The 25,527-nt window shown below is 53.2% G+C and overlaps 1 protein-coding gene across 1 annotated transcript in view; it reads right to left on the reverse strand.

The window, feature by feature from the left end:
* Positions 1-1,676: 1,676 nt before the first annotated feature.
* The window catches only part of LHX4 (LIM homeobox 4), a 46,525-nt gene continuing 22,674 nt past the window's right edge, over positions 1,677-25,527 (reverse strand). The window contains exons 3-6 of the mRNA XM_058700637.1: positions 14,012-14,214; positions 9,320-9,474; positions 8,803-8,974; positions 1,677-6,609 (exon numbers count right to left, since the gene is read on the reverse strand). Of these exons, the coding sequence (XP_058556620.1) occupies positions 6,215-6,609; positions 8,803-8,974; positions 9,320-9,474; positions 14,012-14,214 (925 nt within the window). The 3' untranslated portion in view covers positions 1,677-6,214. The remainder of the gene's footprint in view (positions 6,610-8,802; positions 8,975-9,319; positions 9,475-14,011; positions 14,215-25,527) is intronic.

The following is a 25,527-nucleotide window of genomic DNA, read 5'->3' on the forward strand; positions in this document are numbered from 1 at the left end:
CTCTGCAGTGAGCGATGTTCTGTATCTGTGGGTCCAAATAGTTGCTACTAGCCTCAGCTAGCTACCGAGCACTTGACATACGGCTGGTGTGAGGAACCAAACTTTCAGTTTTATTGAATGTTTTTTAATGTCTATTTCTGAGATAAGACACAGTGCGAGCAGCGGAGGGGCAGAGAGAGAGGGAGACGCAGAATCCGAAACGGGCTCCAGGCTCCGAGCTGTCAGCGCAGAGCCCGACGCGGGGCTCGAACTCACAAACCGCGAGATCATGATCTGAGTCGACGTCGGATGCCTAACCGACTGAGCCACCCAGGCACCCCTCAGTTTTATTGAATATTAATTTAAATAGCCACATGTGCGGGGACGCCTGGGTGGCCCCTCAGTTTTATTGAATATTAATTTAAATAGCCACATGTGCGGGGACGCCTGGGTGGCCCCTCAGTTTTATTGAATATTAATTTAAATAGCCACATGTGCGGGGACGCCTGGGTGGCCCCTCAGTTTTATTGAATATTAATTTAAATAGCCACATGTGCGGGGACGCCTGGGTGGCTCAGTCGGTTAGGCATCCGACGTCGGCTCAGATCATGATCTCGCGGTTTGTGAGTTCGAGCCCCGCGTCGGGCTCTGCGCTGACAGCTCGGAGCCTGGAGCCCGTTTCGGATTCTGCGTCTCCCTCTCTGCCCCTCCGCTGCTCGCACTCTGTCTCTCTGTCTCCCCAAAATATTTTTTAAAAGGTTTTTAAAATAAATAGCCAGATGTGGCTAGTAGCTGCCATATGGGACAGTGCACCTCTGTGTGGATCTTCTCTTCCACCAAACAAAATTAATCACTAATGGAAAAGCACTCTGGCTTCTCCTAGATGGAGCCTTGGCTCTGAAGAAATGCAAGGACTTCAATTTTTTTTTTTTTTTTGATGAAAGAAGCTTGTGTTCCTTTTTCCATTCCAGCTAACATAATCCTGCATGCTGATAAAGCCTCTTGCAGAGAAGAAATCTGAATGAAGATTTTTCTAGAAAAGCTTGTTAAGGAGCCCTGATGACTCTGATGAGGTGTTTCTATCCCTGTGTCCACCTCTCACCCAACTATAAATGTTTGCACATACTTTCTCTAGGGACAAAGTGTGTAAGGGTGAAGGGCTTCTAAAATGCAACAGGACTGGGGCCCCTGGGTGGCTCGGTTGGCTGAGCGTCCGACTTTGGCTCAGGTCATGATCTCACGGTTTGTGAGTTCAAGCCCCGTGTCAGGCTCTGTGTGGACAGCTCGGAGCCTGGAGCCTGCTTCGGATTCTGTGTCTCCCTCTCTCTCTGCCCCTCCTCTGCTCATGCTCTGTCTCTCTCTCTCTCTCAAAAACAAACATTAAAAAAATAAATAAAATGCAACAAGACAAACATTAACTAAGATCCTGTGGTCAGTGGGTTTTCCCTGCCCATCCCTAAGTCGTGGAGCAGAAGACTGGGCCCCAGAAAACTGCTATTCGAAAAACCAGAGCACTTCCTGTAATCAAACCTTTATCGAGCACTTCTGGTATTCATGGCTGTGAGTAGTTCATTCTGAGTTGTATTTTGGGTTTCGTTTTGGAGGTGAAAGGGTCCCACGTCAGCTCAGCCTTTTGTTCTAATTATATCAAGAGAAAAAACGTCCGGAGAACCAAATGAAAAGCAAGACACATCAGCTTCTAAAGAATTTCCATATTTATTGGACATAGTGTTACCATACACATCTCATGCCAACACACAGGAGGCATAGACAGACAAACGCACCAACTTCTGTGTTCCAAAGTCACATGGCAATAAATAAGGATGGGTGGGTCCTTTTTTTTTTTGTCTTTTTCTTTTTCTTTTTTTTCCAGGAAATGAGGCTTCATTTCTTTTTAACTGTACAAAATTTACACTGCAAAGGGTGAGGGCAACAATCCAGAGCTTAGGGGATCTGGGGCTTGGAGGTCTGAACGCAAGTCCAGAGCCGCTTTCTGGGCCCCCGCAGCCCTGAAGCCACGTGTTTGGCTGAACACAGTCCTCAAGCAGGGAAGTACAAACGATTCTTGTCTCTAGGTGGGCAGCAGACGAGAGTGGGGGTGTCCTTCTCTGTCCACCTGTGCTCTGCCTCCCTAAGGGAAGGAATGCTTGGCGCACCTCCCAAACCTGCAGCTGTCCCCTCACCGGAGCTAGCAGCATGAAACTGTGCTTTCCGTGTGGTCCTACCAAGCAGTGTGTGAATGGGATGGCTTTGCTGCGCTCTCTCTTTTTGGCTCCAGTCACCATGGTGGAGCAGTCGGAGCAACTACTGCGAAAAGGGCCAATGGACCAATCCAAGAAAGAGAGAGCCAGTGATGTGCTTTTTATTCAGCTTCAGCATGCCCAGAGCCCTTCAGCAGCAGGCAATAAAACAAAACTCATTTCCGCTTAATTGAATTTTTCTTCATCTCACGGTTTCCAATTTTTAAAGTGCAATGTTTCAAAATGAGCCACCTCGGTCCTTCCAGACCCTGCTGGCTAAGGAGGTATGGTCATTATTTCCGTGGTTATAACCGAGTTGTCAGTAGTGGTGCGTGGGAGGGGTTACATGGGAGCGAGGGTGCCAGACAGCACGCTGTCATGGGGCCCTTTCGCGGGGCTGAAGCCTTCAAGCCCCTCCTGCGAGGAGGCAGTCGTTTCAAAACAACCAGCTTGAGCTTCAGAGGCATTAATGTCTTTTGTTCCACAGATTTCTTAGACTTTTTGCAATGGGAACTTAACTATGAAGATCTGATGGCCCCAGTAATCTTACTAGGTTTCATGTTTTACTCTGGCAAGGAAACAAAAACAAAACAAAACAAAAAACACAAAGTTTTAGAGACACTCTCAAATGCTTATGTCTTAATGTTGTTCTCTTCCCCTGATGTTTTACTGCGCTAGGCTGCAGGAATCATGTTAACCAGTATGTAGTTTTCATTTTACATTATATCCGTAACTACCAGACGGGGCAAGAAAGAGAAAACGCGAAGACTGAGCCGAGTTTGCCTGAGTCGCCCAGCAAGTCCCTGAAAGGACCCAGGCTTCCCAGCGACGTGATTTACCCAGAGGGCCAGCTTCACCCTTGGATTTGGTGTTTCCTCTATGCTTCTCTTACTTCTCAGCAAATGTAGATTCTTCCATAGCTCCTCAGGTCCCGTTTTTGCTCATACCAGTTACCCCTGGAAACTTGGGGGGGAGGGTTTGTTGGTTTGTTTTTCTTCGGGTCTTTAATTTGCTCCTGGATTCAGAAGCCGCCTACCCCTGGGGTCTATCAGCCAAGCGCCACAGCTAATGGTTGCTAGTTAGTTGCTCTCTTAGAGCCAAAGACAGATCCGAATATCGTAAATGCCTTTAGAAGTTCTCGTTTCACTTTAACAATTCCTATCATTTTAGCCAGGAGGAACCAACCCCCATGTAGCACCTTATACCTCAGTAATGGACTATTACTATAATATTAAACTATCACCCTCAGGAGCAATGGAGGAGTGCCCTTCAGAGAATCTCAGGGTGATGTTCTATTCTTCTCCCTCTCTGAGCCACAGAAGAGCCAAGGAATAGTGTTTGCCTGCTGCGGCTCACTGATGGCACCGGCCCACCCGTATGCTAACCTCACTTGCAAGGAGATACACTTAAAAGCTGAGGCCTGTTATTGTGGCTGTACTTCTAAATGAGGCACTAATGTTCACTGCTTTCTGGGGAGGTGGCTCTAGGGCACTTTGTTCAAGCTCTTCTGGCTTTCTGGGAGTGCTCCCTCAAGGGTTCTTCAAGCCAGCCAACCCACCAAAACCAAGGAGGCTACTACCACCGGCTGCACTGCTCACTGAGGGCTGCAGGAGACTTCTGTTATTAGTAGGAATGAGGACAGCGTCCATTCTTCCACCAGCGGATCAGGAGTGAGCATGATGAACTCACGTACAAAAACAAAAACGGGTCAACTTCAGGTGATCTTAAAAGCCCAATGTCATACAGAGGGGGGCATGTCTCTAGAGAGTCCGCCCTCCCTGTACTGTGCTCACCAAAAATACGAAGTGCCTCTGAGATCGTGTGAGATACTAGGCCAAACAGTCCAGCCGAGATAGTGGTCTGGGTGGGACGGTGTGTCACTGGTTCGTTGCCCAGCACCGTCTCCTCTGTATGGTGAGCAGCCGGCTAAGAATCGTGTGTTTAAGCAGCCGTCCTCCAAAGAGACAGTTGTGTCTTCCTTTCCTTCATGTGGCTTATCAGCTTGCATGTGTGCCCCTGCCCGCACTGCCAGGGCTCACACTACTCGGGCATTCCCAGCAGCGGAATTGGCTAGGTGTAATACACCAGCATCCCTACACTTGGAGCCTCCGGACGTCTACATTTGTAGACTCTCCAAGCAAAACTCACAGCAATTGCAGCACCCCACAAAATAAGGGTACAAAATCCAAATGGAGCAGAGAAAACGTGGCATGAAGGCTGATCCCAGGAATTTACTGACTATGTATTTTAAAGAAGCTGGACGGACCTCAGTTTCGTTCCTGGAAAGGAATTTACAATAGATGCAGCAGCCAAAGAGGAAGTGTTTTTTGTCTACCATTACCCCGCCTACCACGTGCCTAAACTCTGTGGTCCTCAAAAGGTGACGAACCGTCCACAGGAGGAGGGGCCCTTCGGATCTCTGGCCCCATCCCTTCAGTGGAAGAAAGGCAATGCCGTGTCACCCTCTCCTGCTCTCTGATCTTGATTAAGAAAATGGAGGCCGGAAGCCGGAAGAAGCAAACCAGCATTTCCCAAGGGTACTGGGAGAAATCCTGCCTAGCTAAATTCCAGCGTGCACACGGACAACTTCCTGATGGACAGAGGTGGAGGTGAGGTGCGTAACACCAGGCACTTCCCACAGAAGTGCGGGCTGCCGCAAGGGTGCAGCTGAAGCAGGGGTCGGCCTCGCCCTCTGGGTGATGGGCTAGAACAAACCTGCAGGCTGAGAGTCCACACAGCCACCGGCTGGAGAGCTCTGCCTCTCTGAGCACAGGCCTGGAGCACCAGCAGCCCAGAAACCGGCGGCCCGAGGACCACTTGGAACCCTTTGGACGATCTTAGGGCTGCTCCCTAGTGATCCCTCCCAACCAACAGAGGCTGAAAAGCATTACTAGTTCTTGCAAGATACCAAAACCGTCCAACCGAGCTGGCTACCATGGTGGCGAAATCTCTCCTTTTTAAAGGGCTGGGAAGGGTTGGCTGCAGCTGGGGTGGGCTTGCAACCTCATCTACAGCGACTCCCGCAAACGGACTCCGTGTCATTTCAGCCTACAGGATGGGGAGCGCTGGGAGGCGGCCTGCTGACCCGGCTAAGCGGACCGCACGCTCTCACTGATTGTCGTTCTGTTCTCTCCGCATTTTAGCTTTGATCACTTTGTACCCCTCAGCCTGTCTTGTGGAATAAATGATAACGAGCAAATTAAAAGGGCACACTGTGCACCGAGGGGACTCGTCGGGCATCACTGTGATGGTCCAGGGCCACTCAGCTCCGGCCTGAGTCACCTGCAAGGAAAACCACTTCTTGCCATCAGGGATTCAGTGACAGGGATGGGGTTTCTTTAAAACCAAAACTGAGAAGTGTTGTCTGCCTTGGACTTCTGGGCAGGGAAGAAGTCACATTTCTCCCAGCAAAAAAAAGAAGAAGAAGAAGAAGGGGACATGTATTCAATATCAAACGGTGGCCATCAAAGTTTTCACTGACCTTTAATAAGTGACTTTTTATTTTCAAAATTAGAGTTCAATAGGGTGGTCCAGAAATCACTTTTATTATACTCAAGGGCCGTGATGCCTCTGCCTCAGGAATCTCAGTTCTGGTGAGAGCAGTGGTTCGGGAAACATCTCACGAGACACACCAGTCGGAGCAGAGTTTCCAAAGGCCAAGGTGGCCTGACAGTCACCGCGTGCTCCCAAGCACTGAGCAGCCAAAGCCTGTAAGCAGGGCAGGGGGCAGGGGAGGAAGCCACCAAGCAGCACCCTAGCGCTCTAGGCTGTGCGCCCCTGTGCCGTGTTCTGAGAGGAGGCAGTGTTCCCACCACTTCCCCAGGATAACAGTGCCCTAGTGTGGTCTCTCGACCGCCTAGGGATCAGCGGAGGACTTCCATTGAAAATAATGGAAATTCACATTGGTGCACTTTTGATCCTTAAAAGGCAAGTCTCTTTCGATCCTTGAAGATATTCTCTCAAGCCAGGACGGGTAGGGTGGGGAGGAGAGATGTTTAAAAAGGAGGATGATCCATTTCATCGAGCCAAGAGGCTGGGCTAGTTGGAAAGTCGGGGTAGCCTACACTGCTTCCTGTGGAGATGTCAGAGGTGGGTCCCCCAGCCATGGCTCTCAGCGTCTGGCTTACTCCCTGCCCTGCATGCGCAATGACGCCCAAATTACTGTCCACCGTGTAATCCAGCCCATTGAGCAAAGGAGCGTGGGATGGCAGGGACGATATGGAGGATGGAGACTGGGGGATTCCATAGGGGCTCCCATCCCTCAAGTCCTGATAGGATTGTCCTGTCCCGTCCATGGAGAAGCTCCCATTCATTAACTGTCCGCCTGTAACGTCCCCCACGTTGCCATAAATCCTATTGGTGTGGCCAAGTTCTGAGAGAATTTGATCCTCTGTGGACAAAAGAACGGAGATTTATTGTCAGCCGCCAGGACTCCAGTGGTCCCTGTTCTTCACAACCTAGGAATACACATGACCAAGAAAGAAGCCCAAGGACTTCGAGGCAGCTGCCTCGCTGCCGTGCATGAGTCAGACACCAACGTATCACCCACAGACTGACCCGCATCAGGGGGGAAAATAAGAAACACCTGCAGAGACTAAATGCAGATCCCAGAAGACCGGACAAATGTTTGGGGAGTTTGTTGGTCCCATGTGGCTCATGTACTAAGATGGCTACAGTAAAGAATAGGAATGCCTGAGGTTTGTGGGTCATATGTTATCAACCTTACCAATGGAAACTACATGCTGACAGGATTTAATATGAAAGCTTTCAAGCTGAGAAAAGGGCTTGGTTTGGTTGGCTGGGAAAGAAGCAGGCCCATGTGGTAAGGATAGCTGAGGACCACTCTTAGGCATGTATACGAAAACCCATCTCGTTCCACCTGGAAAAGAGGTTCAACAGCAAAGGACTTGGTTTCTCTCTCTATCGAATAAGCTCTTCACTGGGGACAAAGTGTTGACGTGAGGAAGGCAAATGGTCCTTCTTGTTTTTTGATGAATTTCATTAAGGGTTTCTAATGGAATCTGTGCTACCTAGAAGAATTCACCTCTCCAACAGAGGCGAGCACTTTTAGTCTTAAGAAATGAAGAGTTCTATAATTACCCAGAGAGACCCCTGACATGTCAACCTGGGGACCCAGCTGCACCCAACTGAAAAGAGCTACAAAGCAAGACTTAACAATCCTGCCTGCTCCAGACGTTGATTTTGCAGCTCAGATGAGATTAAATGGCTTTCCTAACCCCACCAACAGGACTGGAGGGTGAGCATAGGCCCTTGAGCCCTTCCCAGGGCCCTGCAGGGCAGGCCTCTAGAGTGAGCCACAGTCCTCTCAGGGCATCGCACCCTGGTGGACAGCTTGTTCTGTCCTCTGCCCCTCAGCCTCCTCTTCTGTTCCCACCCCGGGCCTGTGCACCAATTCCCATCAAGCCTCCCCAGACTGGACTTCAACACGCATTCCTTCTGAGGGCCTGCCCTAGGCCTGCCCCAGGCCTGCCCCCTGCTCCAACCTGAAAATGCGAAGGGGCGAGGAGAACTCATGCCCTTTAAAAGGAAGCAGAGAGACAAAGGCTCAGCTCCACTGGAAAACAGCCATTACTTGGCCTTTTGCCCATACCTGTCATCCGATACGGCAGGGCCCTCTGTGGGGACCACAGGCTCGCTGTGGGGACAGTCATGTCTCCGACTATAAAACTGTGCTGAGCTTCCCCCAGACACATGCACGGTCAGCTGTGTTCACTGAACCCCACAACACCACTGTGAGGTGGGCAAGGACGCAGTTCATCCCCATTTACAGAGGGGGAAACTGAGGCTCAAGAAAAGTGAATCGGCTTGAGAGAGCCACAATCAGCAACCAGACTTCCGACCCCCAGCTCCCTACTCTTTCTATCCACCCACGACAGAAGACCTTCCACAGCTGAGGGCTCAGTACATGAGAACAGTTACGGCTTTTTGCAAACAACCTCCGGATCCGAAACATGCAGGAATTTGCGATTTTGCTGATGCACAAATCTGAATGTAGCGCATGCTGCGAAGCTTATGTGCAGGGGACAGGATGAAGTGAGCAGTGGAGAAAAGGATTTCAGAAGCGAGGCCTGCCCCCTTCTCACAGGCACTCACAGTATTGACTTCCCAGGGCATGGGGCCTATAGAGCATGTCCTCCCCAACCACCACCAGGAAAGGAGAGAGGGGTCACTCTAGGGGATCCCGGGAGGGAGGCCCGTGCCCCTGCAGAGGAGGGAAATGCAGGGCTGAGACACAGCGGTCTGTTTACGGCTTCCCCTGGGCTGGTGAGAGAGAGCCCCAGTCAGCAGGAAAGGAGGGGAGGCCTTGGGGCCCACGGGCCTAGGGAACCCGGCTTCCACATTTCAGCAGCAGAGCTCTCTTGTTCCCTACTCCTTGTCCCACTGACGCGGCCTCCACCATCCCCACCACCGCCCCCCTCCTTTGCTGCGAGTTGCAGGGAAGAGCCTGTGTGCTGGAGGCAGCCGTCAAGGCCTCAAGAAAGATCCCTCCTGAGCGTCAAGAATTACTGTTTCCCAGGGGCCTTTCCTAAGGCCTCGGCCTCGCCCCTCCAGCCCTGCTCACCTCGGAAGCTCAGCTCACTGTCACTAACCCCACAGTCCTCGGCAGAACTCTCCTTCTCCTGCTTGCTGCCTCCCCGGCTCCTCTTGACGCTCTTATAGAACTGCCCCCAGCGATGCCGCCCCGCGTCCTTCTTCAGGCGCTTCTCCTTGGCCCTTCTGTTCTGAAACCAAACCTGCCGCACAAGCAGAAGGGACACACTCGGGGGGGTGTCTGCCACAAACCCAGAGCCCCCAGGGTCCCCGAGACAGGCAGCTGGAGCCAGGCCCTGAAGCCTCCGTGGAGTTCAGGGCCAGGAGGGTGATGTGTCCACGACTCCCTCTGCCTGGGCCTCAGGATTCTGTCCCTGTTTCCACAAGCTTCCCAGGGTGACGGCCCAAAGCCCAGCTCCCCGGGGCGCGCCCTGAGCCTCGCCCTTGTAGCGTGTAGAGGGCACAGGACATCGGGACCCTGTCCCAGGCCCAGCAGGAGGGCACAGGCCTGGGGCCGCAAGAAAGCAGAGGAGGCCAGGGCGTCTCACCTGTACAACCCTCATGTCCAGGCCGGTCTCCGAGGACAGCTGCTCCCTCACGTGCCGGGCAGGCTTGGGGGAGTTCTTGTAGGCATTCTTTAACGTCTCCAGCTGCTTGGCTGTGATGGTGGTCCGGGGCCGCTTCGCTCCAGCCTCAGAGTCATCTGCGGTGAAGACCACTCCTTACAGGGCTCTGCCTGCCCGAAGCGGCTGGGGCTCGTCCCCCTTCCTCCTCTCCTCACGCAGCCCTGCCCGCCGTGGGCAGAGCCGCAGGCAGGAACAGTGAATGACAGAGTGGCACGGTCCCCACCCCCATGGAGCCCTCTCCTCACCACGGGCCCTCCCGACTCACAGGAACATGAGGACAACAGTCCCTCCCTCAGCTCCCCACCCTTCTCAGTCCCCAGCCAGCCCAGCACCCCCCTCCCCCGGGGTTCCCACCAGACCCAAGGTGCGCAATTCCATGCGCTTCCCTGTCCTGGCAAACACTCTGGTTGGACGTCCCTGTGGATCGGTAGCTGGGCTGTGAAGGCAAATGAGCCAGGGTGGGTGAAGTGTGTTCTGGGCCGCCCCAGATGCCCCTGCCCCTCCTGCCCGCAGGCCCCTTCTCGGTGGCCTCCCTGGGCTCAGTGGGGGTGACTCCTAAGCGGTGTTCATCAATTACGGGTCAGAACGTGTGAGCGGGTTGTAATGTCAACCGAGAACCTTTCGAGGAAGTAGGATGGATGGGATGAGACGGGACAGATGAGGGTAAGCATCACTTCCGGGACTTGCTTAGTACTCACTGTTTGAATAGGTGTGGTGAGCTGAAAGGTAAAATGAGTTCCTTACTCTGGGTCACAGCCAAAATTTTTAGAAAACCACCGGTCTAAAGAGTGTTCAGGACAACATACTGGCAGATCAGCCTTCAGTGGATTCTGAGCAGAATACTGTTAGAGGCTGGTTTGTTCAGTCAGACACAGAGGCACCCAGGTGCAGTCAGCAGCACATAGCCAAGTGCAGACGGCTCATCTCCTCTCCCGGCACTAGACTTACACCCATCCTCTCTGCATGGCATCCCCGAGTCAGCAAAGAGTAGGTCAGCCACCATGTTCCTGGCTCTCTGGGTTTTCTGTGCTTCCTCCCCTGTGTGTCCTATAAAATGTCTCTACTACATTCCCACCCTGTTTCTCTCTTCCTTCTTTCCCATTCAAGAAAACCCTCTCTTAGGAACAACAATAAGCCAATGTTTGCTAAGCACTTACTATGTGCCTGGTGTGATCTGAGAACTCTGTGTGCATACAGTGCTCACGACAGTTCTGAAAAGGTTTTCTTGCAGCCCAAAGACTTGGGCTCAACCTTCTTGTTGAGTGAGTGATGTGGGCGAGTTACCTCCCCACTCTGAAGCCTGGGGCAATGCCATCTGCCCTAAGTTGGGCAGCGTGTTGTACAGCCCGAGTCCACACTGCAGTCATGCACACAGCAGAGGGAGGACAAAGTCCCTTGTCCTCTCTTCTTCTTGGGCTGTTTTCTCCTCTAGCAGAGCTATTATCGTCCACAACCCCCTGCCACCCCATCCCTCCCTTGGAGCCCTGGATCCAAAGAGAAAGGCTTTTAGAGCCATCGTGGGAGAAACTGAGGAAAGCCTCCAAAACTCTCTATATTTCAAACTCTGTTATAAGGAATCAATCCCTTCTGCCCATATTTACAGAGATAACAGCATGCCAGCGTTTGATGCCAGTATGAAATAGTGCACTTTAAAAATACCTGTATAGGCTTTAGATATAAAATTTGAAATCATAAAACCATCAGAAAATTTTAATTCATCAAGAATTGCCTAATTTTTAAATAAGCTGGCCTCGTGATTTAGAAATTGTTGTCACCATGGCTAGATGGCAGTGCCACTGGGATATACCCGTCATCCTGGGCTGGTGGCGCACTGGGATATACCCGTCATCCTGGGCTGGTGGTGCCACTGGGATATACCCATCATCCTGGGCCGGTGGCCCCTCTGTTCAGAACTGCTGTCTACGTCCATAGGACTTCCTTCTTGCGATTATGGGAACTATTATGCTGTTATTTTAACATTCACTGTTATTATAATTTAAAATCTTTTTTATATCCTATAACAATGTCATCCAAGTATTCATTAAGTAGTGGTGGCAGTGCTCATGCTGAAAAATGTACCCAAAAATCAATAACTTTGGTACGGAAGTTAAATGTGATAAAACGCTATGAGGAAGGCCAAGCGAGACCATGATATCCTAGGCTGTTAATTTAGGAGAGAGCATTCTGCAAGGTATTAGAGATAGTGCTGAGAAAATAAAAAGTAGCATTAAGGCAAAGATACACTTCACCGGTTATGGATTTATGTGCTTCCAGAATACATCCCCCCCTCCTACTTTTTACATTAATTCCTATGGGAAAATTAGTCTTAAAATATGTTAGTTTTGAATTATGCAGGGTCTCCTAGCACTTGTCCCCGGCATAAAATGCAACCTCATTATATTGAAAATGCAAATATCCAGGGAGATGTAACAAATGAACAAAATCATTCACACTAAGGTACAAATAGCTGATATTAGGTTCTTTGTGTAGCACAAGGAAGGGAACTGTAAGCCTGAAAGAGGGTTTAGATTAGCAAGGAGGAATTAAAACATAAAAAAAAAAAAAAAAAAAAAAAGCCAAATGTCCCAAAGCAGATAAAAGTCCCCTGCTGCACTAAGGATCACTCAGATTTCACAGGATGGGCTGGGCCCTGCCCACCAACAGCCAGAGGCAGGAGGAACACGTCAGGAATGCTGTGTAACCTTCCGCTACTTGAAAACCTACAGCAGATCTCACCTCCCTGCTTGTTCGTCTTCCTCGCTGGTCTCACCCTCCTTCAGCACCCCGTTCCACAAGCCTCATCGTATTTAACCCTCAGGAAACAGCTCCATGTGGCAGGTGCTGTTCCCCCTCTCCTACTGACCCTACTGAGCTGAGAAGCCAAGGCTCAACCACAGCTGGCCAGGGACCCCCACGTTAGTGACTGAGCAGCAATGCCCACCAGCCTCTGATGCCAAATCCAGAGTCCCACAGAGGTCTGCTATGGCACAAATGATCCTTGATGAAAAGTGTGCACCCGACTGTCATTCTTGCCTCCCCAGCTAAGTCTCCCCCTCCTCTGGAACCATCCCCAGCAGCGGTGGATGCCAGGCCATGGATGCTCAGGGTCTAAACAAGGCCTCTGATGAGGAGAAGCAGCCGCCCGCCTGGAGGGAGCTCATGCAATTCTTAGTATCTCTGGGGAAGGGCATCAGAGGTCCAAAGGCAGCTGGGATCTCTGAGTCCATCTGCCTTGATGGTTTATCCCCGACAAGATGCTCTAATCTTCTATGACATCAGAATCGATTCCAAAGCTCTGGGAGAAGAGAGAGGACGCCCCTGACTCCAGCACCCCTGCGGTGCCTTCCTGCCCACCTCCCACCAACGCTGGCTGCCTCACCAAAAGGGCCTCTGTACCTCTGCCTCCTCACCACCACAAAACCCTCACTTGAAACCATGGTTACTGGGCAGAAAAATCAGTTTCTCCATGTATGGATCAGATCTATATAACACACGTGCCAGGAAAGATCTAGAAGGAGATGCATGAAATTTGTTGTTGCTTTGCTTTTTGTTTTTTGGGTTTTTGTTTTCATCAAGCCCAGAGCTGTCCAGAGCTGCTTTCTGCAGTCACACCCTGAGTTGATAAAGATTCTAGTCAAAGGCAAATGGCCTTGATGTTTTGTGAATTTTGTGCATCTGAGATCCCCCAGGCTGCGTTTGGCCAAATGCCAGATATGGAGCCAGGGCGAAGGGCACACCACCTGGGGGCCCAGCTGTGAGTGAGGAGCCTGAGGTGGGGCTACAGGAGACGGGGCGTCAGGCTTGGCCTTTCTGAGGGTTCAGAGCTGTCTAGGCCCCAGAGCAGCCGCTGCCTCGGCTGACCATGTGAGGGCACGTTTTCCAGGTGTGGCGGCCACGTGCTGGGTGGGGCCTGACATCAGCCTCAGCCTTGCAGGGGTCTCTGCCGAAGACCCTGGACGATGGCCCTGAGGGGGCTGGGGGAAGGGGAGGTGGACGGGAAGTTATATGGCAGATTGGAGCCTCCCAAGGCGCAGACTCGCCGAGCGCTTGATCCTGCATCAGGGACTTCGGGAGACGCAAGGAAGGGGAAGACCCTGCCCTCGACAAGCCTGAGGTCTGACAGGGGAAACAAGACAGTTGACTGAAATAGAAGCTTACTTGGGCCAACACTAGTGCTCTCACTCAGTGAGGCCTTGGAGGCGTGGGAGTGCCGAGGAACACGTGAGCCCCAATACCCAAGGCAGATGAGCAACCCCAGTGTCTGCTGGAGACAGCTCCCCCTCCCAGGCCCACCCCAGGCAAGGAGCCAGCGACACGAAAAGCACGAGGCCCCTGGCTGTTCTTAAGCCCACCAAGCAGTGGAGGGGACAGCACGCTCTCGTTGACCGGAACCTGATCGGTGAAGCCAGCGGGTGCTAAAGGGTGGGGGGTGTGGAGAATGAACCGTCCTGCAGAGATCTGGGCATGCTTCTCCGAGGAGGCAGGGCGCCAGCGAGCAGGGCTCCAAGGGAGCAGGGCTCCTCCAAGGGATAGGCCGCCAGGACCGGGGAGGAGCGGGCAGCGGGCGGCCCCGGGGCAGAGGTCGGGACGGGGCAGGGGTGGGGGGAAGCTCACCGTTCTGCTTGGCCGTCTCGTAGTCTTCCTTGCACACCAGCCGCCCGTCCTCCATGAGGTAGAACTCGTCCCCCGTGGCCAGCTGCCGGTTGCAGATGATGCAGGCGAAGCAGTGCAGGTGGTAGACGAAGTCCTGCGCCTTGCGCACCACCTGGGTCGGGGGGATGCCCTGCTGGCAGGCCGTGCATTTTGTGCCGAAGCGCCTGTCAAGGCAGCAGGAAGGGACTGGAGCTCAGTGTGTGTGTGTGTGTGTGGGGGGGGGATGTCTGGCTGCCCCCCACTTCCTATCATATCAGCCCCTCTCCTGCCCACCGCTCTGCGGTGTCCATGGGCGTCAAAGCCTGGGCCACCCGGTGCTTACCATCCGGTCCCCTCTGTCTCTGGCTAGCCTCATTGCTCTGTGCTCCGGGCTCTTTCCCCACAAAATGAAGAGGCCGGATCAGAGCCAGTCTCCCGTGCCTCTTCCGGGCTGACAAGCCAGGGGCTCCCGCATGCCCGGTTAATAGCCCTCTGGGTCCCCTCTGAGCAGGCTGTTTCACCCTCCACATCCTGGTCTTTGACTGTATGGTAAGGCCTAGAGGACCAGCGCCACAGGGCCACTGTGTGTGTTCACGGGCTGGTGTGCAAAAAGCATCCAGCTAGCACCTCTTTATGCTCCCGCAAGAGGAGCCAGGAGACAGCACGTGCCAGCGTCCGTGCTGGAGTTCTGGAGAAACTTGACTTTGGCAGCAGGAGCAGGGATCTCCCGAAGGCTTCTCTCTCCTGCCTCTCCCCTCTGTCTGGCACACACGCCAAAGCTCTCCATGCCAACCGCCATCCCCTACCCATGTACAGCCCCTGAAATGCGCCGGTCTGAGGTGGTCCCAGGAATCTGCATGTTCACACCCCTATGCCATTCAGGACAAGGAGTCTACAGACCTCTGTTTGCACAATGCTGCTGTGGCCCTCTCCCTGGTCTACACCTTTCTGGACCAGCACTGAGGCGAGAGGAAGGCGCCTACCGCCACCCTGGGCCAAGGGCGGGAGGGCGGGAGAAGCAGACACATTGAAAATATAGTCCAGTGGGGTCATTTAAGCCTCCTTCCCACGCTGCCCACAGACATGGAGCCTCACCGGTGATCATGGAGGCCAGAGGGGAATCTGGGGCCAGTGTAGACATGGGTGATGAAGGGGGTGCTCCACTACAGGTGAGTCTTCCCTCCTTCAGGAGGGAGGCAGGAGGGGTTGGAGGGGCAGGGGCAGAGTTTAAAACAGCAATCAACCTAATTATTCATGACATTTCACACAGCAGAACTTTATCTTCTTCAGGATGAAAGACTTCGCCTAATGGATCTGGGGAAGGTTTGATTTTAATGGTCCTTTTAACTAATGCTTATAGGCAGCCTGATTTCCCCTGAAAGGACAGTACATATTTCATCCACATTAATACCAAATAAATTAATTATGGTCATGGCTATCATGATGAATCCCAGATTAATGCAGAATGATGGGTCTCTTATGCAGTAATGATACCTGCTGGGGGGCTGCAGGGGCCCGGAGCAGGCGTGGCCAGCTGCGGCTTCAGAAGCTCCCCTCCCGGGAACAGTGTCACAGAGAGAGAAGTGGGAGGGTCTCTAAGTCTAGAAGTGTGGCCCAGGGGACTGCTTTTCTGAGATGAGGTCTGAGAAGGGTGTTGGGGTGTGAGGGGCTGGGGCATCTGGCTTGGAAGGACCCCAGACCCCTGAACTCCTGGAAAGTCTCTTGGTGTGGCGAGGAGGAGGTGGAGGGGGGGCTGCGGGTGGCACAGGAGCAGACCTCCAGAGCAGATGTTCTTAGCCCGAGGCTCAGGACGGGCTCTGCAAACCACCCCGGAGTCATTTGTGCATCATGAGGGGTTTCATCAGATTCTCAAAGGGCACAGGATCCAGGAAAGGAGAGTTAACATTTGTTGAATGAATAAATCAGCAAATAGAGATCCATGCTTTTAGACGATGTACACGGAGATGCTAAATCTGCGGATGGAGAACAAAGTATACTGTCGCGTCTAGAAAGTTCTACACCTCCCAGAACACCTGTGAAACCAGCCTTCTTCAACAACTGCTGTCTAACCAGGTCATTTGTGTTAAAGGGCAGGTAGGCAGGCACCCGGTTGTATCCTGTGTGAGTATGTGCTTGTGTGCGTGTGAGTGTGCGTGTGTGTGTTGGAGGGACAAAGAGAAAGGAAACCTGTGTGTATATGTGTTACTAGAGTGTGTTTTCAAAATGCCTGCAGTTTGTGTATCTTGTCCCGGCCAATTCACACTCCCTGGAAGGCCTCCCACATGAAACACTAAGAGTCCAGTGTCCAAATCCTTTGCTGCAGATGCTGGAGCCACAGCAGCTCCAGAGAGTTCTCCAGACACCAAGTCTGATCTTGTTGAGGCGAGGAGCGGTAAGGGGAGGCTCCAGAACACAGTGAAGACCCCCAGTGGCAGTGCCCTGGGAGAGGACCACGTCTCTCTCACCACTAAGAAGCAGACCATGGCTTTCAGTAACCAGAGCCCCAGAGACATGAAAGATAACGGGGGTATAAATTTAATCTACATACCGACAGTGATTCATGCATAAGGGTGGCAAGTGCACAAGAAAAATGAAAAATAAATGGACTTTCCCACCAGCTTTTTTTAGCAATTGAAGCAATTTTCCTGATTGTGGGATTTATACCGATGGTAAGTGGAAGTTGCTCCTTATTACCTTCCTCCCCTGGAGCACAGCTAGAAGGATCCTCGATGAGGGGACTATGGGCACCCCCTTAACCTGCAGGGCTCCCAGAGCACCAAGGGGCACCCCCGCCACCTGCTGGTCAGAGCCCGTGGCCCCAGAAAAAGGTGCTGCCTTATTGGAGAGGGAGGGTAGTGAGGACACTGTCCCCGAGCTCCCAGAGCTTAGACCAGCCGGGGTCACAGAGGAGACAGCCGTGCCTGGATAAGCTGGATGACTCCTTCCATGACAGGCAATAACGAGATGGCCATAGTTTAAATCCCCTGGTCCAAAATAAGGTAAAACTGTGAGCTTGGCTGCTGAGAGAGGCAATGTCTAACCAACCTGACCACATTTGAAGGACACTGGAGTGGGGGTGGAGCTGGATGCCAGCCAAGGAAGAGGCTTCCTTTTTTTTTTTTTTTAAATGTTTTACTTATTTTTGAGAGAGAGAGAGAGAGACACAGTGCGAGCCAGGGAGGGGCAGAGAGAGAGGGAGACACAGAATCCAAAGCAGGCTCCAGGCTCTGAGCTGTCAGCACAGAGCCTGATGCAGGGCTCGAACCCGCGAACCATGAGATCATGACCTGAGCTGAAGTCAGACGCTTAAGCGACTGAGCCACCCAGGTGCCCCAAGAAAAGGCTTCTGAGAGATTTCCCAGGCAGTACCCCCTTCCTCCTGTCCCCAAGCACCTCCTATGTGCAGGGCCCTGCCTTCTTGCTGCAACCTGCCGTGCCCTGCTCACGAGAAGGACCATCTCTCTGGCCAGGCCTCCAGGGACACCCGGTCTCCCCAGGGAAAGCAGCTAGAGGTGATCCAAATGACAAAGAAAATGCGAGGAAGGACTTACTAATGGCCCAAGTTCCTTTCCTACTCAGACCAACATCACTGGAAATTCTCTTATCCCTGTCCAGCTTGTAGTAGACAGGAAACAAAGACCCACTGAACGAGCAAAGGAATAAACACATGAACTCCTTAAAAAGTGTGTTTGGGGGCAACTGGGTGGCTCAGTAGGTTAAACGACTGACTCTTGGTTTCACCTCAGGCCACGATCTCAAGGTTCGTGAGTTCGAGCCCTGCATCAGGTTCCATGCTGGCAGTGTGGAGCCTGCTTGGGATTCTCTCTCTCTCTCTCTCTCTCTCCCCCTCCCCTGCTCGTATTCTCTCTCTCTCTCTCAAATAAATTAACTTAAACAAAAAAAGTAAAACAAAACAACAAAAACAAAAAAACAAAAGTGTGTCTGAACCATCGGGGAAGGACACAGAACACAAGAACTCCTGTCAAAAGCTTTTCCGAGAAAGGACTCAAACCCGGGTTGCAGTGAGGCCGCAGTGGACAAAAATACAACTTTGCATCCCGCTTTGTGCCATCATCATGCACATTCGACAGATGTCACCTGCGTGTCCAACGTAGAGGCAGGTATTACGATACCTGCTAACAGATGAGAAACTGAGGCTCAGATGGTGAGGTGCCGGCCGCGGCTCACAAAGGCAACGAGAGAGAACCGGGGCTTGAACTCAGGCTTCTGAGAGCTCTGCTGGCACATGGCAGGCATCACAGCAAACCTCCACTGGGAAGCCAGCCATGCTGTCCCTACCCCAGAAGGGAACTTGGGGAGAGGAGCTCTGAGCTGCTCTGAGCCCCAGAGTATGTGGCCCCCAGACCTGCAATGCAGGGGCTGCTCTGGGACCCTTCACCCCGGGGGTGACCCCCAACACAGCGACTGACCCTGCCTGCACCTTCCACACTTCTGCCCCTGCTGAGGGCGGGCCTCAGGGGCCTAGGCCACTGGCTAAGGAAATGCACCAGATGTCAGCCAACAGGGGCCAGGCCCATGTCCTCAGTCTCACCCTTGGGTCCAGTGCTCAGCCTGAGCTCCCATCTGCCCATTCACCTGTCCACCCCTGCTGCTGTCGACAAGCCTGGGGGGGGGGGGGGGGGGAGGGGCGGTGGACTATCCTGAGGGTGTCTGGATCCTGCAAAAAGTGGGCAACAGGCAGGCCCTGCATACCTTCTAGAAACTGGTGCATGTAAATCCTATACCACGAATGTTCTGGCACATCCTGATTTTAAGTTCTGTCCTATGATCCCAGGTTCCCTACGCTGGACACTGAAATGCTACTAACGAAAGCAGTTCCCAAGTACTAAGCCCCTACCGTGCACCCCTGTGTGTGCACACCTGTGCTTAATCCACAGACCGCTCCCTGCTACCTCCTCATGGCAGTCATCCCAGCACCTCCCCCTCACCTCCTCCCCCCTCCAGCCCCCCCCCCCCCCCCGCCATGAATTTGGTCCTGTCCTTCCTGCCATAATGCTTGGTGACTTCGATATCCACGAAACAGTCCTTCCTGCCCCTGCTCCCTCAATTCTCTGACCTCTTCCTCTGAAGGTCATGGCCACTACCCTTCCTCAGCCACTCATCCCCTAGTCCACTCAGACCTTCTGTGGGCAGGAACCGCAGTGCCTCCAGCGGTGCTTTCCAGCCCTCACGCCGTCTTCTGGACCTTCTAGTTCCCTCCCCGAGGCACCAAGCCCCACAGCTCTGCTGACACAGGGTCCAGCTAGTGCTCCCGCTGTGCTGTGCACGGGTCCTCGCTCCCCTCCTGGCCCGGCTTCCTCCTCACCCAGCAAGGCCTCTGCTTACTAACCCCTCCCTTGCACACAGCCTCACCTCACCACCCCGCTCGCCACCCTCTGCCTTCTCCACCAGACAGGGAGTAGACACAGCACCTCACCGACTGCTCAGTTCAAATCTGTGACCCGTGTCTCAACAGGGCCCGGGAGCCACAGGGAGGTGTACTCCCTAGTGCATTCACTCTCCTGTGCTCCCAAACACCTCCTTTCTCCAGCTCCCCGCCCCCAACCCCTCAGCCAGGGGCTTCCCATTTCCCAGGGAAAAGGGGCACTCAGCTGTCCTGTCCGGCCACCCATTTGTCCTGCCTTCCCTCTGCTTCCTACCCCAGAACCACCTGTGCCCCTGTTCAAAGCCAGCTGCCCACTTAGGCACGGAGTCCCTTTCTTCCTGCCTAATATGATCATTCCTCCAGCAACTGTTCCTTTTGCCCCCACGTGATTAATTTCCCCTCTCAACTAGATCCTACCCAGCAGGCTATTATTTCTGCCACTTCAAAAACCCTCTCTTGACCCCGCATCTCCCTCCATCTACCACCCAACTTCTCTACTCCCTGTAGAGCAAAATTCCCCAAAAGAAGGGTCTACATGCAAGGTCTCTAATGTCCCTGTTCCCACTCTTCTGTCTTTTTTTAAGCTTATTTATCTATCTTGAGAGAGACAGCGTAAGCAGGGGAGCAGGGAGAGTCCCAGACAGGCTCCAGCAGTGGAGACCCACTGGGGGCTCAAACCCATGAATCGCCAGACCATGACCTGAGCTGAAACCCAGAGCCAGAAGCTTAACCAACTAAACCACCCAGGCACCACCTCCCCTGCCCCACCACTCTTTTCTTGAATCCACTCTGATGGTTAGTTAATTTTATGTGTCAACTTGACTGGGCCATGGGGTGCCCAGATATTTGGTCAAACATTATTCTGAGTGTGTCTGTGAGGGTGTTTTGGGATGAGATTAACATATGAATCAGTAGGTTGAGTAAAGCAGATTGCCCTCCCCATTGTGGCTGGGCCTCATCCAATCAGCTGAAGGCTTGAATAGAACAGAAAGGCTGACTATCCCAAGAGAGAGAGGAAATTCCTCCTGCCTGACTTCCTTGAGAGGTCACATTGGCTTTTTCCTGCCTTTAAACTTGAACTAAAAAATCAGCTCTTCTTAGACCTCAACGCTGCTGGTTTCTGGACCAGAATTTACACACTATCAGCCCTCCTGGGCCTCCAGCTTGCTGACTGCAGCTCTCAGGGCTTCTCTGACTCCAAAATCACATGAGCCAATCCTTATAATAAATCTCTTTATATTACACACACACACACACACACACACACAGCCTGCTGGTTCCATTCTCTGGAGAACCCTGACTGATACACACTCCAGTCAGGTGTCACCCACCAATCAACCCAAACTGCACTTGCCAAGGTCACCCATGACCCCAGCGTTGCTGGCCCAGTGATCAGGTCTTGTCTCCCCTGACTTTTCGATGGCATTGGCTCTCTCCCTCCTCCTTAGAACATTGTGCTCACTTGGCTACAGGACCAGCTCTCCTGGCTCTGTCCCTTCTCCCCCCCCCCCCCCCCCCCCCCCCCGGCCCAGCAGCCTCTCCTCCATCTACCCCACTCGCTGGGGACTTCACTTCCACCTCTCATCCAGACCTCTCGCCTAGCTCAGACTGGTATATCCCACTGTCTCCTCAGCCTCTCTGCTTGGATGTCTGAAACCAAACTCCTGATCCTCCCCAGAATCTGCACCGCCCCCGCCCCGCCTGCGTCAGAGAATGGTGATTTCATTCTTCCAGTGACTAAGGCTGAAAGCCTTGCACACGTCCACCCAATATGTCAGCAAACCCTGTCGGTTCTACCCAAAATTCGGTCAAGAATTGGACCACTTCTGACCATCTGTACCTCTGCCTCCCTAGTTCAGGGCCCCATCACGCCTTGCCGACCACTAACGGCTCTCCTGGCTTCAGCCCTTCCCCCCACAATGGCCACAGTGATCCCATCTCACTCCCCTGCTCCACACCTTCCGGTGGCTCCCCGCTGGCTCAGGGTAAAAGCTGAAGCCCCTTTACTGGCCTCCGAGACCTTCCAAGACTACCTAGCCTCCTCTCCTACCACTCTGCCTGCTCACTCGCCCGGCCACACTGGCTCCACGGGCTTCCTCAGCTTGGGGTGCTCTTTCCCCAGTTACCTACATGGCTCACGTCTGCATTTCCTGCAGGTTACCCCGCAAACGTCACCTTCTCCAGGGGCATTCCTTGACCACCCCCATGCTCCATCTAGCACTTCCTTCCATATCTCCCCTGGATGCACCTCACCATTCTTGTTTGTCTATCCGATCTCTCCATGCCCAGCAAGCACCGTATCTGATTTGTTCACCGCCAAGTCCAGTACCTCCAGCAGTACCGGACCAGGACACGTGTTCTGTGAATAGCTGGTGAATAAACAAGGAATGCCTATGCCTGTGGTACGCATTAATACTCGTCCCCCATTTGCGCATGAGGAAATAAGTTCAGAGAGGGTCGATGACGTGCGAGAGACCACACGGCCGGAAACAGTGGAGCTGGGATTTGAACCCGATGCTCTTCATTACTCGGCCATCAGGAGGCAGCTGGGGGGTGTGAGCCCAGGCCCACGCCAGCGACTGCGTGTGGGGGCTGACGCAGCACAGTGCACTGTCCTGAGGAAACAAAATACTGCATAACTTAATTTTATGCTTTAATTGCTTGGTGGTGATTTACTGCAGGCTGTATATTTTTTTCCCGGCTGACACTTCCCTACATGTATTTCTTTTATCTATCACCACACTTGACAGGTAAGTTGCTGATATTTACTGTTACTGTATGTACCAATATTTCCAACATATATCACCACCACAGCCATGTCACAGGCGCATAAAGTTCTGCCCCAGAACGGCCAGCCTTCTCCAGACATAGACAGGGGCCATATTTGGAGAAGGCCTGACACCAGGTAATATCAGAGGCTTCAGGAGTAGAAACACAGCCCCCCACAACACACGCTCCCAGACCCATTGGAACTGCCCCCACAGCGCTCTGCCTTTTGCTGGGGAGGGTTCTTTATTTATTTTTTAGGTTTATTTATTTTGAGAGAGACAGTGGGGGAGGGCAGAGAGAGATGGAGAGAGAAAAAATCCCAAGCAGGTCCCATGCTGTCAGCGTGAAGCCGGATGCGGGGCTTGAACTCACAAACCTCGAGATCATGACCTGAGCCAAGGCTGGACACTTAACTGACAGAGACACCCAGGTGCTGTTTTTTTGTTTTTTTTTTTTTAAATATAATGCTTTTCTTCTTGATAAACATTCAATATTATCCTGAGGTGGATGCTACTAGAAAAGCTTTAGAACCAGTGACCCAGTCCAACCCCCTCATTTAACGCAGAACAAAACTGGGGCCCAGAGAGGGGTAGTAACTTGTCCAAGATCACACAGCTCAGTTAGTGGCAGAGAAGGGGCTAGGGAGCCCAACTCCCCCTTTCCCTCAGTCATGCTCCACCCTCCCCCCCGTTCCCAGCTGGGGATAGATTTGCTTCCCAAGAGGTAATGGGACATCGGATCCGGATCCGACCCTCTTCTGCAAGAGTCCAGCCCATCTCCCTTAGTTTCGGCAAACACGCATCGAGCACATAGTACGCAGGCAATTTCATGTGAGCTACCTCATTTAAACTGCACAATGGCCCTCCCAGGTAGGTATTTCCATTCCCGGATGGGGACAGGCTGGGAGCTGTCTCCGGCTCAACTACACTCCCCCTCCTTCCCACTCCTACCTCCTGGCACCTACTCTGCTCACTCCAGGCTAATTCCTCTCTGCCCAGGTGTTCACTCAGCTATCACCAAGTTGTCCTATGCAGAGGAACCACCTGGGATGTCTGCTTACAACCGGAAGAGCCACCCCGACTCCTGACCCCGGGCCCAGCGTCCGCAGTTAGCAAGGCCCCCATGCAGACCACTCAGAGAAGCCCTGTGTCACAGATGTCTCAGCACCCCTGTGGCATCTGCAGGTTGCTTGTTGATTCTTGAGTCCCCCAAGACCTAAGGACCCATTCTCAATGGTGGTATGGCAGGGACATTCAGGGACGGAGGTCCCATCTGACTCCTCACACCAGACTGACCTGCTACGCTGACACGTCGCTCGGGCCACAGAGCCCAACTCTCATTCGCCTGTGGCTTCTCCTCAAGTGGGGCTCCCGGGGCCACAGTCAGAGCCACAAGCCAGACACTGGCTCTCGTGGGACCCTCCTGCGTGACCTGGTCCAGAGAACCAGCAGGAAATGAGGTGGAGCCGGATCACAGCGGCCAAGTGCTGGGCAGGGCATTTGGAGAGGCCTGGCAGGAAGAAGCTTCCAGCTGCACAGAGGGGAGCTGACAGGGGCTGAGAGGGGGCAGCGGCAGTGGGAATAGAAAGAGTTGGGAGCCCGTGACCGAATGCCTGGGGTGGAGATGAAGGAGAAGGCAGGTGGTTGAACCTTCAGCGAGGAGGAGACAGGGCCACCCCCCCCCCCCCTCCACTGGCTGGTGTGTTTTCCTGGGATGAAGAGGTGCCTCCACACGTCCCACCCCCGAGGAACCCAGACCCCTCTCTGCTTGGGGACCCGTTTCAACAGCTCAGATGCCATCTCACTCCCAGGTTGATTTGTAACCACTTGGCTCCAAACAGATTCCCCAAGGCCGAAAAGTCTCTGGGCTGCAGGCCCCACAGATGTCAGGAGGCCTTCGCCCCAGGCTGGGCAGGCGCAGCTGAACCGGGGCCTCTGGGGCGGGGAGACAATCCGCGGGCTCATCACCGCCTGATATACGGCCTCGGGTCCCAGGGGGAGCTGCTCCGCTAAGTAATTGCTTCTGCCTTGATTACAGGCCTTCGCAAATGACTGTGGGCCTGGTCCCACCAGTGTGTTTGAATCTTACAAATGTCCACATGCACAGACACTATCTGGACCATCTGATCGTTACCTTAAAAGGTTTAATTTGCTTAGCGAGGGAATTAGACTATAAACTATTCAGAAATTATGGAAAGTCACACGTCAAAGAGACCCTCCCCCTGTGGGTTCCTTAAGCACATTTTGCTAGAATGTGTGTGTGTGTGTGTGTGTGTGTGTGTGTGTGTGAATGCATGCGCATGTCCATGCGCGTGGAGGGGGGAGGCTAGCAGGTGTGTAGTTACCAGAAATAACACTGGCTCACAAGGACCTGGACCCAGACTGGACCAGCAATCAACCCCAGAACTGCAGTGGCCTCTTCCTGGGGCTACAAAGTAAAAGCTGGCTGGAGATGGCCACACAAGCACAGGCTGGTCTCCCCCGGCCCGAGCCGGGAACCCCACTCTGGGAAGAAAAGGCTGAAGGCTGCAGTCACACCCACAGAGCTCTGGACCACACGGGGAGGGATGGCGTCCCCTGGGGAGGGCTTGTGGTGGCTCTCACCTGCCCCCACACCACCAGGCAGACCGTTGTTCCAATCACCTGACCTGCCACTGGACACAGGCAGGTGGACACAAGTCCCACCCCGGAACCCCTGCCTTGTCTGCAGCCTTTTGTAGTCTCTGCCCCTACGAACCTCCTTCTTTCTTTCTCCTCCTTCCATATACATTCACCATCATGACTTCAATAAGAATACCCCCTAATAATGACGACTACAAAGCACTTCCTAAATCTTACTTCATCCTCAGGGTAATCCAGAAAAGTGGAGATGTGTGTTCCCATCCCTCTTTTGAGGCGGGATGGTGAGGCTCAGAGATCAAATGCCCCCAGGTCACATAGAGTCCGCATTCAAACCCAAAGCGGGCCACTCTGTGAAGTCCACCTCGCAGAGAGGCTGAGCCGGACTTTGCCCATATTACCTGATTTCCTGCGGGCATCTGCCCTGCCTAGGGGCGGGGGCCCTGGTCACCAGAGTGATTGGGCCAAGGTCACTAGTGAAGACCAGGCTGGAGCCAGCAAAACCACCCTGCGTCCCGGCCAAACGCAGGGCATGCTGGAGCTGAAACAGGCTGTTCTGAACTGCAGGGATAAATCAGCATCTCCCGGGCTCCCAAGGACGCTGCTTACCTGCCCTTGGCCCGCAGCCTGCCTGGAGATTGACTGGCTGGGGGAGGGGGCACTGTGAGGAACCAAAGCGCCTGGCCAAGCGGGGCAGCGGCCCACACAGCTCCCCACTGACAAGT

The sequence above is a fragment of the Neofelis nebulosa genome, chromosome 15 (genome assembly GCF_028018385.1).
Source record: "Neofelis nebulosa isolate mNeoNeb1 chromosome 15, mNeoNeb1.pri, whole genome shotgun sequence".
Taxonomy (NCBI): domain Eukaryota; kingdom Metazoa; phylum Chordata; class Mammalia; order Carnivora; family Felidae; genus Neofelis; species Neofelis nebulosa.